Source organism: Chrysochloris asiatica, unplaced genomic scaffold (genome assembly GCF_000296735.1).
Source record: "Chrysochloris asiatica unplaced genomic scaffold, ChrAsi1.0 scaffold00027, whole genome shotgun sequence".
Classification (NCBI taxonomy): domain Eukaryota; kingdom Metazoa; phylum Chordata; class Mammalia; order Afrosoricida; family Chrysochloridae; genus Chrysochloris; species Chrysochloris asiatica.
Genome location: NW_006408545.1, coordinates 17,959,646 through 17,977,892, shown reverse-complemented (window position 1 = coordinate 17,977,892; position 18,247 = coordinate 17,959,646). Strand labels below are relative to the sequence as shown.

Genomic DNA, 18,247 nt, shown 5'->3' with positions numbered 1-18,247 from the left:
AGCCTTGGAAACCCGATACAGGATTGCTATGAGTTGGAACCAATTTCATGGCACTTAACAACAACAAGCTCCCAATTAGATTTATAGCCTTGGAAACCCTACACAGGATTGCTATGAGTTGGAACAGACTACACAGTATTTAACAACAACAACAAGTTCCCATATAAATGTACAATCTTGGAAACCCTATAACAGAATCACTATGAGTTGGAACCCACTCACTACAATAAGTACTACCACCATCACCACTACAATAAGTTGTTTGGTTATGAATGTCTGGTTCATGGACAGTTCATAATTGCCCTTTGTTGTTGTTAAGTTTTGTCCAGTCAGTTCTGACTCATAGTGACCCTCTATTGGGTTTCCAAGTAGCAGATGGTGGGTTTGAACCACAAACCTTGTGGTTAGCAGTACAGTGCTGATCCTACAGCGATATATAAGTATGCTTTCACTTTGAAATGATTGAACCAACTCCTACTCACAACAAATTCATCACAATTACCTACACTTGCTACTTGTGTAGTTTTTAAATCATTGAAAAGGTTTTGAGCCTTTTCTTGCACTAAAGTAAGGCTAAATAAGAACCATATGCACCTTACTGACCTAAAAACAAATCTGGTTCATAACCCAGGAATTGCCTGTACTGACTTTAAACAATGAGAGGAACTCAAAAACGTGACTGAAAATGGAAAGCTTCTCTAGATGATATTTAAGATATTTTGAGATACTAAAGTGAGGAGTCCTGGTGTGGCTCTGTAGGATAAGCACTGGGCTGCTAACCCTATTTAAGGTTGGCGGTTCGAGTCCACCAGCAGCTCCTTGGAAACCCTATACAGACTTGCTGTAAATTGTAATAGACTCAAAAGCCCTTGTCAAGTTTCATTATGGTAATGACAGACGCATATAGAATATAATGAGTATAAGAGTAGTATGTTTACTTTTGTACTTTATAAAGAAGGTGCAAATTGGGACAGTAATATCTCCATCATTTAATAATTACTGTTTTCTCATAACAAATGGTAAAAAAAATATCAAAAGACCCTAAATATAGTCAGCATATGAACACATTCCTTTAATATGTTCCTTGTAGACTGAAAGATAAGTGTTATTTTAATGGAACATTTCCTGTCAAAATACTACTAACTGGAATATCGGGTTAATGTACTATATCATTTATTTTCTCTTGTCAAAATGACCAAATAACCCAATGAGGACAATGTTCCTAATTTCAGAGCTACCTGTGTTCACTATGGCTGTTGAAAGAAAATGGATTTTATGATGATGTTATCGTGTTCCAAAAGCAGTCCTTTTCTACTGTGTTCTCTTGTCCACCTGATAACTCATTTTCAGAACGAGGTTATTACTTGTATTGTAGATGTTGGTCCCCAGTTTGAATATGTAGAACTCTGAGACCTGAATGGACAGAGGAAATGAGGGGGAAGAATGAAGCACTAGGGGGGAGAGTGTATAAGAAGGGGAATGGTGGTCCATGAGACCACTTCAGTGCTTGGTACCATTTTTTGCCAAAACATAATTAAGAAACGGAAGAGGAGATAAAAGAAACAGACTCAGTTTTATTAGTTTGTAGTACAGTTAGGAAAGACAATTTTGGAGTAGTTGAATAGTTAGAATGACTTTTACGCATGAGCTCCCACTGCCTTCTTTATTAAACACAAAAGGAGAATAGGTCAGCCTCACAACTGAGGGGGACAGAGAATGCTGTAAACATTATTAGTGCTCAAGAACACAATCTTTTCCAGGGTTAAAAGTAGAAAACTATGCAATGACTTTTCAAGGCTGATTAACAAAATTGGGATAGGAATTGGATCATTTGATTTGTCTGTGAAGTCTGTGCTTATCTTTGCCATAAAGTAGTCATTTCAAATAAATGAACAAAGAGTGAGAAAGTACTTCAATTTTAAATTAAAACAAATCTCTAAGGTTTTATGGAAGTTCTTTAAGATTTTCAAAGAGGCTGTCTCAATAACATTCATGAAGCTTTTTGTGTTCCATCTTCTATATTTTGAGAGCATTGGAGTCCTTGTGTGGTGCTGTAGGTTAATGTGCTGGACTGCAAAATCACTTTGAACTGCAAGATCGGCTGTTCAAGCTTACCAGCTGCTCCTAGGAAACCCTATATAGGGTCGCTATTGGTCAGAACTGACTTAACTGCACTTAACAACAACAACAACAACATGGCCAAAACGTAAACATTCTGAAACAAGATTTTAATTCTGTTTAAGACTTTGGTGGCTGTTGTAGAGTGTCTGTTTTGTGCATGACTTTTGAAGCATAAATGCTATTATTTTTAGAGACAAGTTCTATGAATGTATCGTTGTACCGCACGCCTCCTGTGAAAGTGTTCTTTTGAGTTGTATATGTTCTTAATGGATTTCCTGAAATACCTATTTTTGCTTTTTAGATGCTGATAGACAAGACTCCATTAATCTCTTCCTGCGTGTTTTCCATCCCACTGAAGGAAAACCTCATCTCTGGGAACTCCCCACAGATTTTTATTTGCATCACAAAAATACGATGGGACTTTTACCCACAAGAAGAAGGTATTTTTAATTCTAGTCTATCATTTAAACTCAGATTTAATGTTTGAATATGAGACACTTTTCCTTTTGAAAAATAATCATTAGATAAAAGTCAATTTTCCCATACATTTGCCATGGAGAGTTTACTATTGTTGATATACTGATTATAGGTTTGGGAAACTGTGGCTAGTAACCATTTTTATTTATTGATTACCTAAGAGTTTTTAATTTTACCTAAGATGTTAAGTACAGAACATCATTATTAAAAATAAGTTATGTTGTTGTGTTGTGAAGTGCTGTCGAGTTGGTTCCAACCCATAGTGACCCTGTATATGGTTTCTAAGGAGTAGCTGGTGAGTTTGAACCACCGACCTTGCAGTTCAAATGGCTTTGCAGTCTGGTGCATTAATCCACAGCACCAGTGTTTACAGTGTCACCAAGATGATTTTAGATATTAAGCATTAATTATTTTATTGACACTTACAATTGGGAGGTTTACTGGCCCTGCTCTCTGCCTGATACAAGAGTTCCTCTGTTCCAGGTAGAGGGCATGTGGCCCTTGCTTGGCAAGTCCTGGTTTCTCAACTGGGAAGTGCGTGGTTAAGGAGACTGTTGTTAGTGGACAGTTCACTAACACAATTCTTTCTCCTATTGTGTTGAGATGTGTTTCTCTGTAAATTAGCCACTAATCCTAGTTCAGCCCCCTGAGACTTTAATAACATTATTTCCTCATGCAATTGGCAGTCTTTTGAACATTTGAAGACAACTTCATGCCTTCTCAAAATATCTTTCTTCAAGCTAAATCGCCTCAGTTTCTTCAGCATAATATTAGGGTGGGGCAGGGAGAGGGAAGTATAGCCCAGTCTCAAATCACTAATACAAGATTTTTTCTTCTTTTTTTTTCCATATTCTAAATATGCATTCTTAGTTAAAACACATACGCTGTGGTGTTTACTTCTTTTTCCTAAACAAGTTAGGCATAAGCAGTGTTGTTATTGTTAAGTGCTGTAAAGACAGTTCTGACACAGAAACCCTGTATAGGGTTTCCAAGGAGTGGCTGGTGAGTTTGAACCACTGACCTTGTGATTCAAACCGATCTTGTAGTCCAGTGCTTATCCTACAGAGCCACACCAACAATACTCTCTAGGAAATTCTTCATATACTAGTTGATACCTTTTTGACTTTCCTTCAAGGTTAGACCAAAAACCAGTTGCTATCAAGTTAACTTTAACACATGTTGACTTCATGTGTGTCAAAGTAGAACTGTGCTCCATAAGGTTTTCAATGTCTGATTGTTCAGAAATGAACAACCAGTGAACTCAGTATCAGGATTTTTACCCATAGGCACCTTGGAAGAAAGTCCTGGCAACCCGTTTCTGAAAATCAGCTGTTGAGAGCCCAGCAGAGCATAGTTCTGTGTTGACACACATGGGTTTGCTATGAGTTTAAATCAGTTCAATGGATTTTAAGTTCACAATATAGTACTTTAAGCCATGCACACTTAAATAAATATGGGCTAACATACGCACATACCTCTTAAACAAATACCCTTGTCTCTTTTGTTACCTCAGTTTGTCAGTCTGATTCGCCTACACAAAAGAAAATGTGATCAGCGTGGTGTGGCTTGTTCTGGTGAATATGTGTGAATTCCTAGAATTCACATGTCACTACATCACAACACATTGCTGTCTAGTACTTGATTTTGTTATCTTGCTGGGCTTGACATCATGCTCATTGAAGTATAGTTTCTGGAATCTATCTCCCTCTTACTTTAGAGACTCAAGTCTGCGTCTACCCATTTCCAGTGTAAGTTCATTCCCCACTATTCTTTAAAAGACTCTCGATTTCAACTGCACCATTCCACTTGAATGAGACACTATGGGTGGCTAATCCGTGTTATGTCTTGATTTTAATAGGTAGACAGTAGTAGTATCTGTTAGACAGCTTCTTGAGTGCTTTTAAAGTGGCTCTGTGGCTTCCATCTGCTTCTTGGGCTGTGGTTCCGCTTACCTTGTATATTTCCTCTTGGCAGTATGAATCTTGTCATGACTGGTGAATATAGACGCAATAGCACAATAAAGTAGCTCTACTTTCACTAGTCTTATGTTCAACACAGCATTTCTAGCACCTAGAGCAGTGTCTGACTCACAGTAGGTACTTAGTAAAAGCCAAATGACAGAGCGAATTTGCCACCAGCAGCAGACTTCTCTCATATCTGATCTTTTCATACTTTGGCACCATCTGGAAGCTTGTCATAAAGGCAAAATCTCAAGTCCCCATGCATGTTTCAGAACCTGCCTTTTAACAGGCTCCCCAGGTGATTCGGTGATGCACCGGACTTAGAGGAGCACTGCTCTAACATAACTTTAATCTAGTGCAGAATATTAGGATCGTCTCCTGTTACCATGGCACTCTCGCCCTTACAATGCCTTAGATCCCAGGTTCCTTTTCCATTGTCCTTGGTTACATATCCTGCTTACTGTGTCTAGCACAGAGGCTTTCTAAGTCCAAGCTCCTTGGAAAGTGCCCTATGTTGTTAGTTTCATTAAATACTCCCTTGTTTCTTCATAATTGCAATTATTCAAATGTAATATCAGCATTTTATTTCTAGAAAGACTTTCATTCAATTTAAGTTCTCTTTATAGCAGTTTTGGCCATAGGCTCTTTTTTCTGAATCTTTGGAATTTTTTTTTTTTTAATTTGATACACTGTGCTCATCATTTCCCTTACTAGCCCCCATGAGTAGTTTTTCTTAATTTCCATTTCATCAGAATTTGATTTAGAAGTCAATTTAGTGTTCAGAGAGAAGCCAGGTCACCATCCTTGCAGATTTTCTGCTCCTAGCTGATTAATCTTTTAGCAGAAATGCAGATGAAATTGAAATTCCCTACTTTTACTCTGATTTCTGTAATCAAGTGGGTATTTACAGTTAAAATGTAGCAAGAACTATAGCCACTGGGCTGCTGACCGCAGTTCAAACCCACCAGCCACTCCTCAGTAGAAAGATAAGGCTGTCTGCTTCCCAAAAGATATACCGGCTCAGAAAACCAAAGGAGCAGTTTGACTCTGTCCTAAAGTGTTGTTAATGGAGTCCTGGTGTGGTGCTGTGGGTTAATGCACTAGAGTGCAGAGTAGTTAGAACTGCAAGGTTGGTGGTTCAAGCTCACCAGCTGCTCCTTGGGAACCCTCTACAGGGTCACTATGGTTTAACTGACATGGCAGTACTTAACAACAACATAGGGTGGCTATGCATTGGAATCGAGTAGATGGCAGTGGGCTTTTGGTTTATACTGTTTCTTAAAGAGCCCTGGTGATTCACTGGTTTTACGCTCAGCCACTGACCATAGGCAGTGGTTTGAACCCACCAGCTGCTCCATGGGTGAAAGATGCGACAGTTTGTTTCTGTAATGATCCCAGCCATGGAAACCCAATGGGGCAGTTCTACTCTGCCCTGTAGGGTCGCAATGAGTTGGAATCGACTTGCTGCCACACAACAGCACAACAGCCACAACAAGGACTTGGCCCACCTGGTGGCGTCATAACTGCAGACTCACTGTCTAGAGACAAGTGAACAGCAGCTTGTGATGGCCTGGGCTAGTACAGCCTAAGTAATGTCAGAATTACTGGGACCCTGAGATGCATGTTCATGGCATTCTTGTAGACCTGTGATGTAACTGAAACAAGAGAGGGATGGGGAAACAGACTAACAAGCCCAAGACCTGCTCTGTGCCAAAAGCTGCTCACAAACACATTTTAAAAAGAAAAAAAAAAAAACAACTTTAAAATAGGAGACGATATCTTACTATAGGGGGTCCTGGTGTGGTTCTTTAAGATAAGCACTGGAATGTTAACCACAGGGTTGCTGTTTCAAACCCTGTAGCCACTCCTTGGAAATCCTATACAGGGTTACTATGAGTCAACACCAACTTGACAGCACTTAACAACAATAACATCTTACTTTCAAAGGAACCCTCGTGGCACTGTAGGTTAGGCTTTTGGCTGCTAAACAAAAGGTTGACAGTTCAAATCCACAAGTGGCTCCCATAAAGATTTATAGTTTCAGAAACCTTATATAGGGTTGCTATGGTTTGGAATCAACTCAATGGCAGTAGGTTTTGTTTTGTTTTGTTTTTATCTTACTAGGTGAGCTGTAGGATAAGCATTGGACTGCTAGCCATAATGTCAGGTGTTCAAACCCACCAGCCACTCCTTGGAAACCCTAGACAGGGTCACTATGAGTCGGAACTGACATGATGGCACTTAACAGCTACAACATGTCATTGTTAGTTGTTACTGTTAGTTGCCTTCTAATTGGTTCCAGCTCCTGACAATCCAATGTGTGCAGAATAGACTTGTCCTTTACAGTTTTCAGGTCTGTACCTTTCAGAAGTACTTGACCAGGCCTGTCTCCAAGGTGCCTCTGGGTGGGTTTGAATCACCAACCTTTTGGCTAGTATTGGAGTAGCCAAAATTAACTGTTTATGCTGCAATGAACTGTAGAAAACCAACATTTACATTCAGCTCATCTTACCCTTTTTTCTTAATAGTTATACTCATTGGTGGACACCAGAGATAATAAAACATTTACCATTGCCCTATGATGAAGGTAGGTACACTGTTTCACTTTGCGTTTTTGCTATAGCATGTTTTGGAATTATACCTAAATAAACTTGAAACATTAAATCCTTTACATATAATGTTTTATACGCTCAGTGTTCTTACTGCTGTTTTGATAGATAGAAAGTTGTACCGTCACTTAAACAGCTTCATAAATGCAGACATTATGTTGTAGTTCTTTTATCTGACCAGGCTAATGCATTGTGTTCTGTCTTAACAGTTATTTGGCATGTCCCGCATATATTTAATGGATGAAGAATTATATATTCCTTCACCATTGTAAAAGAGCTTAATGCTGATTATAGCTTTAGATCTTTTTCAGGAATGGGGAGGAAATAAAGGCCCATTCCCAGAGAGAAGTAATCCCCGCCCCCATATGTCCAATCAGTGAAAAAAAGGGGTAAAGATGTTTGTATGCACATATATTTTGGTCGCTAAAGTTTAATTAAATTTTGTTTATCTGAAAACAGGAAATTTTTATATTGAAGGAATATCTGCAAATGTGCAATATACTAGAACAATGTTTTCAAATTTAAGAATTGCCCCATTTTAAATCGAGCCAGTTTACCCTGCCTCTATTACTGATTCCCTTGACCATAGGCTGTAAGTAGCCATGGTCTTACTCCCCAAGCTTTGCATGATGAAGGTCATGAAAAGAAGATTATAAATGGTTTTTAATTCTTAATGAATGATGAATTCATTTTAGAAGAGGATTCATGACTTTGAAACTCTGAGCACAATCATAGTCCACATTGCTAAGAAGATTTGGTTTTTCTGGGAGCAAGAAAAAGAAAACAATCTAACACTGGGCATTAACAAAATTTGAAATACTACATACAGAAAAGCTTAATAAAATTACTGCATGATTTTTATCTGTAAGGCAGAAGGTATTTATCTAAGAGCAAAAAGAAATTTAAGGAGCTCAGTAATTTGACTTCTAAAATAACCTTTCTGGGTGGCAGGTGGGGGGAAGGTAGAAAAAATTCAAAATCATGAAGACCAGTTTATTGGTCTAATAGAGACTGATGGAACCTTTGAGGCTGTGGTCCTTAGATATCCTTCAAGCCTAGTATAGAACCCATGCCTGGGGCTCGAGTTTCAGCAAAACAATAGACAGTCTTATAAAAGTAAGCAGTAACAGCAGGCTGGAACATGCTCCTCAGAACATCAAACATATGAGACCAAACTGGCATTGTTCACCCTAAAACAAAGCTCAGAATACAGAAGGGAGCAGGAAGGAAGGATGACTGGAAACCAGAACCCCAGAAGGGAAATTGAAAGAGTGTTTTGACATTGAGGTGATTGCAACCAATGTCATGAAACAAAATGTGTATGAATTGTTGAATGGGAAACTAATTTGCTCTGTAAAACTTCACTGAAACTACAAAAAAACAGTCCAAAATAAATAAATAAAATAACCTCCCCACCGCACCCTGGGTTTCAGAGGTCTCATGCCTCATTCAAGCTTGTCACTCTCAGCTTTGTGTTGTACATGTATCTTATCTTTCCAAGTGTGTATGCAACAGAGACAGGGGCTGAGCCGCGTTCAGTACTGTGTGCTCCATAGAGCTTACCAGAGTGGTATTACATAAATGTTTGCTGCATGTAATTTAAAGAGTTGAAGAGTAACAGGTAGCGTCTCTCTTAGTTATCTGTGCTGCAAACTTAAAGAAGTTGATAGTGAAGAAATTTCACAAACATGAAGAAGAGATTGATATCCATAATGAGTTCTTCCGGCCATATGAATTGAGTAGTTTTGATGATACCTTTTGCTTGGCGATGACAAGTTCAGCACGGTATGTCATGAGTACTCTGATACTGTAAGTATTTGGGACCTATAGACTCCCTAGTTTATATGGATGCATCTTTCTTTACCAGAGATCTGTCCTGTCAGGTGGTTTTTCAGTCTCTGTTGGAGCATCTCATGAGCTGACCACTTCAAGAGGCAGCCCGTGAAAATGTCTATTGCTAGATAACTGGAGTTCATGTCTGCTTCCCTTGGTCCAACTTTGCCATTTGGAATAAACTCATTTTGAAAAATTGAACTTAGAAATTGAGAGCTAACATGAATTAGTGGGAAAGACACAGGCTTAGTACTAGAAAGGCCTGACTATATTACATCAGCCAACTCCTAACCTTGAGAATATTATCCAACGTTTGAGGTTTATTTTCTTTATCTCTTATAAGGATATGTGTGTATGTGTGTTTATTCATGCATACACATACACATACCAAATGCCTAATGCCATGCCTGGCACAGGTAAACACAGTGTTAGCTATTGTTATATGCGAGTCTATAGATGTTGCAAATGAATAATGTGCACAGCTGCTAACTGAAATGTTGGATGTTCAAGTCTACCCTGAGGCACCTCAGAAGAAAGTACTGGCAGTCTATTTCCAACAATTCAGTTATTGAAAACCCCACGATCATAGTTCTCCTCTGACACATATGAGGTCTCCATGAGTTGGAATCAACTTGATGCCAACTGCCTGTTTTATATTGCTATTTTTATTAACCACAGGACATTGAGTAAGTAGTATTATTTTTTTCAAGATAAGTATCTTCCATTCCTTCCTCTATAATTCATGTGACATTTTCAGACCCTTTCCAAGCTGATTGACATCTTTGGATGTACTTCCTGTTTCTGTGTCCCTTCTAGAACTTGGTGGGACCTCTGAGGGAAAAATCATAGAACCATAATGAGAAAATTGGGCCAAGTAAATCATTTTTCTTTATTAGATTTTATATTAAAACAATATTTTATGTTGTACATTTTATTCTAATATGTTACATTGTTGTTGTTAAATAGCGACCCTTTATAGGGTTTTCAAGGAGTGACCGGTGAGTTTGAACTGCCAACCTTGTGGTTCAAACCAATCTTGCATTTCAGTGCTTTATCCTGCAGTGCCACCAGGATTCCACACGTACACTTAAACTTAGTATAGAAACAAATTATGTGGTTTTGTTTCTCTAGAAGTCACTCTTCATTTTGACTCAGTTTCAGATGATCATAAAAAGTATGAAATTTTTACTTGGCTGATTTTCAATTAAGTTTGTTAAAGCTTAGATTTTAACTGTAAAATCTTTGCCATTTCTAGAATTTTTCAACTCAGCAAAGGATGGAATATTACATGTATACTGCCAGCTGTTTCATGGGAGAAAGATGAGGCTTTCTGCTTCCCTAAAGATTTACAGCTTTGGAAACCCTATGCAGAGTCACTATTAGTTGGAACCAACTCATAGCAACCCTATACAGAGTTTCCGAGGCTGTCAATCTTTAGGGGAGCAGAAAGCCCCATCTTTTCCCTACGGAACTGCTGACCTTGAGGTTAGCAGCCCGATTCATAAACCACTACACTATCAGAGCTCCTTGTATATATAGATATATGTGTTCAAAATGAACGAAGGAAAAATCAATTACAATTTTAAAATCTTTTCAAACTGCTAACATAGGCATTCTGAATTTGACTCAAGACTGTTTCGTTTTCCTTAGAAAAATGTGTTACATACTTGGAATAACTTCCTTGCTTTATCAGATCATGGAACTGATGTTTTTGTCATGTATTTAGGAGTTTAGTCTGGTTTTGGCACTAATTGTATGGTAGCTCACTGCCATCAAGTTGTTTCCAACTATGTTGTTTAGTGTTGTCAAGTTGGTTCCAACTCATAGAGATCTTGTATAGGGTTTCCAATGAGCAGCTTGTAGGTTTGAACCACCAACCTTGTGGTTAGCAATCCAATGTTTATCCAGCAACACCACACTAGGACTCTGATTCCCACTATTGCGAACCCTGTGTAGTGTTTCCAAGACTGTAAATCTTTACAGGAGCTGACAGTTTTACTTTTCTCCCTCAGAATGGCTGGTAGGTTTAAACCACTCTCCTTTGTAGTTAGCAGCCAGGCCAATGCCTAACCCACTGCACCACCAGGAACCCTTGCATAATGAGTAAGTAGCTGTGGCTTATCTCAGTAAGTGGTAAATTAAAACAGTTTCTACATGAGGTGTTCCAACAATGTCTTAATGAATGAACCTCAGCATAATGAGGTAGATATTGATACTTCAGTTCATACCACTGTGTTTTTGAACATTATGCCAGACTCTTTAGGTGGTAGAGCTTAAAAGCATTTTCTATAAAACTGAACAGCTTAGTGTTTTGCCATTGGTTTTTATGAGTTTAATTTTTATCTGACAACTAATTGTGATATATAACCAGATGGAATGCATCTTAGCAGTAAATTCAGATAGCAACACTTCTAGTAAATAGAACCTTAAATTCAACACCAGTGGGCTCCATCAACATGGAGAATTCACAGTGAAGACTGATGACACTGAAGTTAGCTGGCACGTTAGTTGATGGGGTTTGATGGCCCTGATTATCTGAAGCACCCCCCGTATATTTGGCTCTGAGTATATATAGCCCCTAGGGTTAAGGAAAAGTATTCTAAGGGTGTACAGTCAGATGTACATTAGCATCATCTGAATGGGCAATAATTCATATGGAAATTTGTTTTTTTCTCCCCTTTCTCCAGTGACTTTATGCCTAAGACCATTGGCATTGATCCAAGTCCATTTACTGTACGTAAGCCTGATGAGACTGGAAAATCAGTATTGGGGTAAGATTTGCATATAAAATAAGATTTTAAAGATTCATGTAAAATAATATTCTTTGCAATATTAATTTCCAGCAGAAACAAATAATATCAAGTCACATAATTTAGGGAATATTCTACTTACTGTATTTATTCATGTAGTTTGTGTCTAGTGCTGAAATTTCTGTAGTATTCAATAGTGAAGGTAGAATGTGTGAAAATTTCGCCAACACATTGCACTTTGTTATTTTAAATTAACAAATATGAGGGGAAAAACTTCAGAAAGTTCATGGAAAACTGGGATAAAAAATAATGGAATTTCCACAAACTTTGTAAAGCCTCCTCATAGCACATAACGGCATGAAGGCAGGTAGCAGAATATATATCTTGTTATATAAATAAGTCAGCTTCCTGTATTTCCTGTAAAGTGAAATACTTAAATAAAACTTATATTCAGTGTATTTAGTTTTGTTGGAAAGAACCATAAAAGCAAATATGCTCAGATAAAGATTTCTGTGTATTATTAAGACTGTCTATTGTATGACAGCAATTATATTCAGTCATATGAGGAAGAAGACAAACCATGTTTGCATCTTCCTGCTTAGATATTGGACTGAAATATGTCATGTTTTAGCATAAGAATCTCTCACCTCCACTGACCACCTAATTCTGATAGTAAGATTTGTTCTACATTCTAACCAGAAACCCTGGTAAGAGTACAGATACGAATTGTATTTGGGAATATGTAGGCAATTTCAATGGACTTCTAGCCACTTGTATAATGGGATATATATAGGGGTGGGGGGGGCGTGGATTCCAAAGATGTTGGAAAAAATTGTTATCTTTTCATTCCATTTCCCCACAAACTTCTTGAAGCTCTTCATATTAATATTTTCCAGATACACCATGCCTGTAGCTTAAATATGTGTTCTTCAGATAGCTGCATGTTAAACCCTAGATAAGGGGCTGAGAAGAATTTTTAAAAAGGAAAATCTTTAAAAATGAAGTTTTGAATTCAAGGGTTACCAAAGCTATTAAGTCAATGACCAACTACATTAGTGCATAACACAGTAATGCTGTCAACTTCAATTTTGAGTTACTGAAGGTCAGAAACTCATTTGTTTTCTACAACATCGAATGCAAGATCAAATAGTATTCCATTTTTCTTTTCTAGAATATTTCACAATTTTTGGCATTTTTAGCCCCTTACAGAGAATTTTTTTAAAGGTGAAATAGTAAACATTCTTCACAAAATCCCCAAGTATTACAGTAAAATACTTCCTGAATTAAGAAACAGTTTTGTCTGGATAGTACTCAGGTATCATTATCGGACATTTTGATTAAAGATTAAAATGGTGTGTATGTGCAGAATAGAATTTCAAATTCTCTGGAATCCAGATTTTTTTGGTGCCATTGAGGCTGGATGAATCCCCAAAACCATTGTCCCTACATAATCTTTAGGCCTTAAACCAAAAATATCTCCTGAAGTTTTCTTTAAACCAAACAATTGGTGTTGTTGTCCTTAAGTACTGCAGAGTTGGTTCTGACCCATAGCGACCCTTACAGGGTTTCCGAAGAGCAGATGATGAGCTTGAACTGCATATGACCTTGTAGTTCCAACCAACTTTGCAGTCCAGAACATTAACCCACAGAGCCACATCCGGAAACCGAACAACAGTGTAACTGAATTAGTAAGGAATGTTGGCTTTGAGCATCATGCTCTTTTCGAGAACTTTGTACGTGGGATTGAATTGAGGACAGCAACTTGGCAGGTGAGATAGGAAGCTTAGCGGGCAGTGGGTTTATGTTAGTAGGAGAGGAACAACTCAACAAAGGAGAGTGAGAATAGTAGTAAAACCTGAAGAATGTAAGTAGAGTCACTGAGTCGTACATCTAGAAATTTTTGGATTGGTGTGATGTTCTGCTGGGTATATATTCAGCAACAACAAAATAAATTTTTTTTTTTTTAAAGAAACAATATTCTTATTATTCTCAAATTTGGCACAAAAATAAAAGTGAATACTTTTATGAGTGCATTTTATTTTTTTGTCTTTTTCCATCTATACTCTACTATTATAGGGAATCTTTCACAAATAGAGTGATTTACCAGTAACATAATTAAAATTTAGTGTGCATTCATCATTTGCTCTTTATTTTGGTACAAATAATCAACTTTATTATTTGTTAATTTTAAGTTAATTCTTAAAAAACCACAGGAGAGATGGAAATGCAAGGGGTCTTCAGAAAGTTCGTGGGAAAATGGAATGAAAAGATAATGTTTTTTTTCCACAAACTTTTTGAAGCTCACTTGTATATATGGAGTCCTGGTGTGGCGCTGTAGGACAAGCATTGGACAACAAGGTTGGCAGTTCAAACTCAACCAGCCACTACTCGGAAACCCTAACCAGGGTCCCTATGAGTAGGAACTGACTCAACAGCACTTAACAACGACAACAACAACTTGTATGTATGGTTTTGGCTATTGACCTTTTCTTGGAGCTCATACAAGTTATAAGTAATTTTACTAATATCTCAAACTTACAGATTTTCTATTGTTGGAGTCCTGGTGTGGTGCTGTGGATTAATGCACTGGACTGCAAAGTCAGTTTTGAACTGCAAGATTGGCGGTTCAAATTCACCAGTTTGCTGTTTGGAAACCTTGTACAGGGTCATTATGGGTCAGAACCGACTTGACGCAGTGACCCTGTATAGTAGGGTTTTAAGGATCAACTGGTGAGTTTGCACCTCTGACCTTGAGAGCCAGTGTTACATCCCACAATGCCATACCAGGACTCCAGATTTTCTATTACTGTACCATAAATTTTGAAAATACTCATTTTATCCATCAAAAGAAGGCCCTGTAGCCAAATGTTAAGAAGACTTTTAGGCTTTCTGCAAGTACATGCTTTTTATTTTCTGAATTCATTGTCCTTGTTGCTAAGTGTTGTCGAGTTGGTTCCGACTTACAACTACTCTGTATAGGGTTTCCAAGGAATGGCTGGTGAGTTTGAACTGCTGACCTTGCTATTCAAATGACCTTGCGGTCCAGTGCTTATCCTAGAGCGCCACACCAGGATTCCATAACAGGGCTTAAATTCACTTAGGGTCAGTAGCATACATGGTGACATATGAGTATTGAACTTTTTCCTTCAGTGCAACTTGAACCCAGAAATTAGGTTCTCACAGTCATGCCCTTTTGCTTCACTAAGAGTAAGTCTTTGGGCAGAGCAATACACAGTGAGTGTTGAGGGTTCAGTTAAAGTGACGTCACATTCAGTTTTACCTTTTTAAAGAAACAAAAGCAACAGAGAAGAAACCGTATTACAGCGTAAGACCGCCGCCAGCGCCCCCCCACCCCCCAGCGAGGAGGCAGTCTCCAGCAGCTCTGAGGATGATTCTGGGACTGACCGGGAAGATGAAGGGTCAGTGTCTCAGCGCTCCACCCCGGTGAAGATGACCGACGCAGGAGATAGTGCCAAAGTTGCCGAGGTGTGTGTGTGTTTGGAGCCTAGGCAGGGGGAAGTGCGGAGCTTGTTCAGCCTACAAGACACTCTGGAGATCATCTTGAAGATTCTGTTTAAAGAATAAAAAGATTTGCAAGTGGATAGTGATAATGGTTGTTCAACCTGGGGAGTGTGGTTGGTATGAGATGGATCTTCCAGTTAAGAGTGGTTGAAATGGCAAATGTTTTGTTGCATATGTATTGTTACAGTTAAAACAAAAAAAGATTCTATTTTCAGTCAGACTGAGAGGGAGAAATGCCATGTTATCTGCCTCACAACATTTTGATGTGTGGAGTTTGAGGCACTGGATAGGATGGGTACATTTAGACAGACATTATTGAAAAGGGTTTCAATTTGAAATTAAATTGGGATTTTGCTCTTATATATAGTGATTAATTTCTAAGAGAATCTTGTCCCTCTTGGAGGTGGTGTTCATGTACTCCCTTGCTCACATGGTGTAGGAATGCAGGGGATTTGGCCTCAGAGTCGTTGAATAGGCCCAGTGGGAAGTTCATCCTGTTCAATTTGACATACTCATACATTAAGGGAAAACAAAAGGGAAGCAAACAACAAAAGACCAAAGCTAGCCTTGGGAAATTTTGATTTATAGAGAAGTCCAAAAATCATCTAAAAGTAGAGATGTAGCACTGTAGGATAAACACTGGACTGCTATTAGCAAGGTCGGTGGTTCAAACCCACCAGCTACTCCTTGGAAACCCTACATAAGGTTGCTATGAGTCAGAGCCAACTCAAAGGCACTAACAACAATAACAACATAACAACTAAAATGTTATAATTTAACACCTAAATCCATTTTACTGGGAGCTAGCAAACTATGACCTTGGGCTAAATCCAGTCTACTGTTGTGTGTGCCATTGAGTCGGTTCTGACGCATAGTGACCATGTCTAGGGTTGCCATGAGCAGCTGGTGGATTTGAACTGCTGGCCTTTTGGTTAGCAGTTCAGTGCTTATCAGAAATCAGTCATATGTATTTGCTTATATATTGTATATGACTGCTTTTACTCTATAACAGCATAGCTAAGTAATTGCAACACAGATGTTACTATCCCCAAAGCCTAGAATATTTGCTATCTGGCCTTTTACAGAAAAAAGTTGTCAACTCCTACACTATATAGAAGCAACTAATAATAATCCTGTAATGGTTTTTTTAACCTTGAAGTAGGCTATTTTTAGTGGAAATAGAAATCACGTATAAATATATTTTAGCTATTAACTGAGAATTCTTCCTGGTTTCTTTTTTAATCCCAGAATGTGGTCCAGCCCATGAAAGAGGTTTATGGAATTAACCTCTCAGATGGCCTCACAGAAGATGACCTCTCCATTTATTCACGGTAAGGCACTTTTATGTATAAATTAAAGGGGAAATGCAGATTTATTATTACAATGACTTATATTAATATAGCTTTTTAAAAAATGAGAATAGTCAGTACTCCAGAAGGAAATGCATTCTGCTTGAAACACGCTAGTAGATATGAAAAACGCTGATTTCTATTCTGAGTTAAAGGGCCAGAGACTGCACCCCAATGATAAGAATATTTGATGCATATATTTTTAGTGCAAACGGAAGTACAAAATCAGTGATGTCTGCATGAACAAATCCTCAGGAACAAGATATATTTTTATAAAATTAATCTGGGAGAGTGAAGAGTGAAGACAGTGCATTCGTCATAGCTCCGAGATCCTAGTAGGAGCAGTGGTTGTAGAAGAAACAGCAAGCAGTGATAGAAGGGGTGCCAATTCAGAAAGGTAGAGGCAGATATAGCTGAATGAAGGGGGGTCCACCCAAAGACCCTCCCAAGCCCAGCCACTGCTGCCAACTCACAGCCACCTTGTAGGCTAGAGCGCACCTACCCCAGAGGGTTTCCAAGGTTGTTGTCTTTATGGAAGCAGAACGCTACATCTTTCTCCAGTGGAGCATATGATGGGTTTGAACTGCCAACGTTTTGTTTTGCATCTGAGTGTTTAAGCACTGTGCTACTAGGGCTCCGTTCACCCAAAGGAAATTCTGTAATTTTGTGTGTATGTGTCTCATGAGACCATGGTAAATGGCCCCTCAGTGTCATACAAACGTTCGGAGGACTTAATCATTATGTGCAGTGAGTGGCCCTCAGGGACCTCCTTTCATACCAGACCATACCGAACCACTGGTAATGTTTACTATTAGTTTTTATCATAGAGTAATTAATACGTGATAAGTATGGTTGTAAGTTGCTTAAATATATTTCTTAGATTATATGGATACTAACAACAAAATTGTTTTTTAACTTCTTTCTAAATTAAATTACAACATTATTAGTTAACACACATTATTAACTGAGTGGAAGCCTTTAAAATTTTTTCTTCTTTTCCTTTAATTACTACTTCATTCTCAGCAAAATTCTTGCTACTTACCTCAGTATTGTAACTGAAACAGAAAATTTGACAAAATCAGTATAACTGTAAGGTTGGTGTGGCACCGTAGGATAAGCATTCAACCTTAAAGTTGGTTTGAACTGTAAGGTTGGCGGTTCAAACTCATCAGCTTCTCCTCAGAAATCCTACACAGGGTCACTGTGAGTCGGAACTGACTGGATGGCACTTAATAACAACAAGAAGGTCAGCGATTTAGACCCACCAGCTGATCTCGGATACCCTTTATAGGGTCTCTGAGTCCGAATTTCCATTTGCTTTAGCATTTCTACTCTGGAGAGCAAGTTTCAGTGTCTTTTCTGACATCCATTTTGATATTTTCCTTCTTTCTTGTCTTCTTAATGACTTTTTGCTTTCTTCCTGTATGATGTTCTTGATGGCATCCCACAACTCTTCTGGTCTTCGGTCTTTAGTGTCTAATGTATCAAATCTGTTCTTCAGATGATCTCTAAATTCAGGTGATATATAGTCAAGGTCATATTTTGGCTCTCATGGAATTGCCTTCATTTTCTTCAGCTTCAGTTTGAATTTGCATATGAGTAATTGATGGTCTGTTCCACAGTCT

General features: G+C 38.3%; 1 protein-coding gene across 1 annotated transcript in view; it reads left to right on the top strand.

Annotated features, from left to right (window-relative positions):
* The window catches only part of FIG4 (FIG4 homolog, SAC1 lipid phosphatase domain containing (S. cerevisiae)), a 130,090-nt gene that overhangs the window by 67,024 nt on the left and 44,819 nt on the right, over positions 1 to 18,247 (top strand). The window contains exons 16-21 of the mRNA XM_006839936.1: positions 2,423 to 2,561; positions 7,088 to 7,146; positions 8,806 to 8,953; positions 11,689 to 11,772; positions 15,042 to 15,237; positions 16,522 to 16,604. Of these exons, the coding sequence (XP_006839999.1) occupies positions 2,423 to 2,561; positions 7,088 to 7,146; positions 8,806 to 8,953; positions 11,689 to 11,772; positions 15,042 to 15,237; positions 16,522 to 16,604 (709 nt within the window). The remainder of the gene's footprint in view (positions 1 to 2,422; positions 2,562 to 7,087; positions 7,147 to 8,805; positions 8,954 to 11,688; positions 11,773 to 15,041; positions 15,238 to 16,521; positions 16,605 to 18,247) is intronic.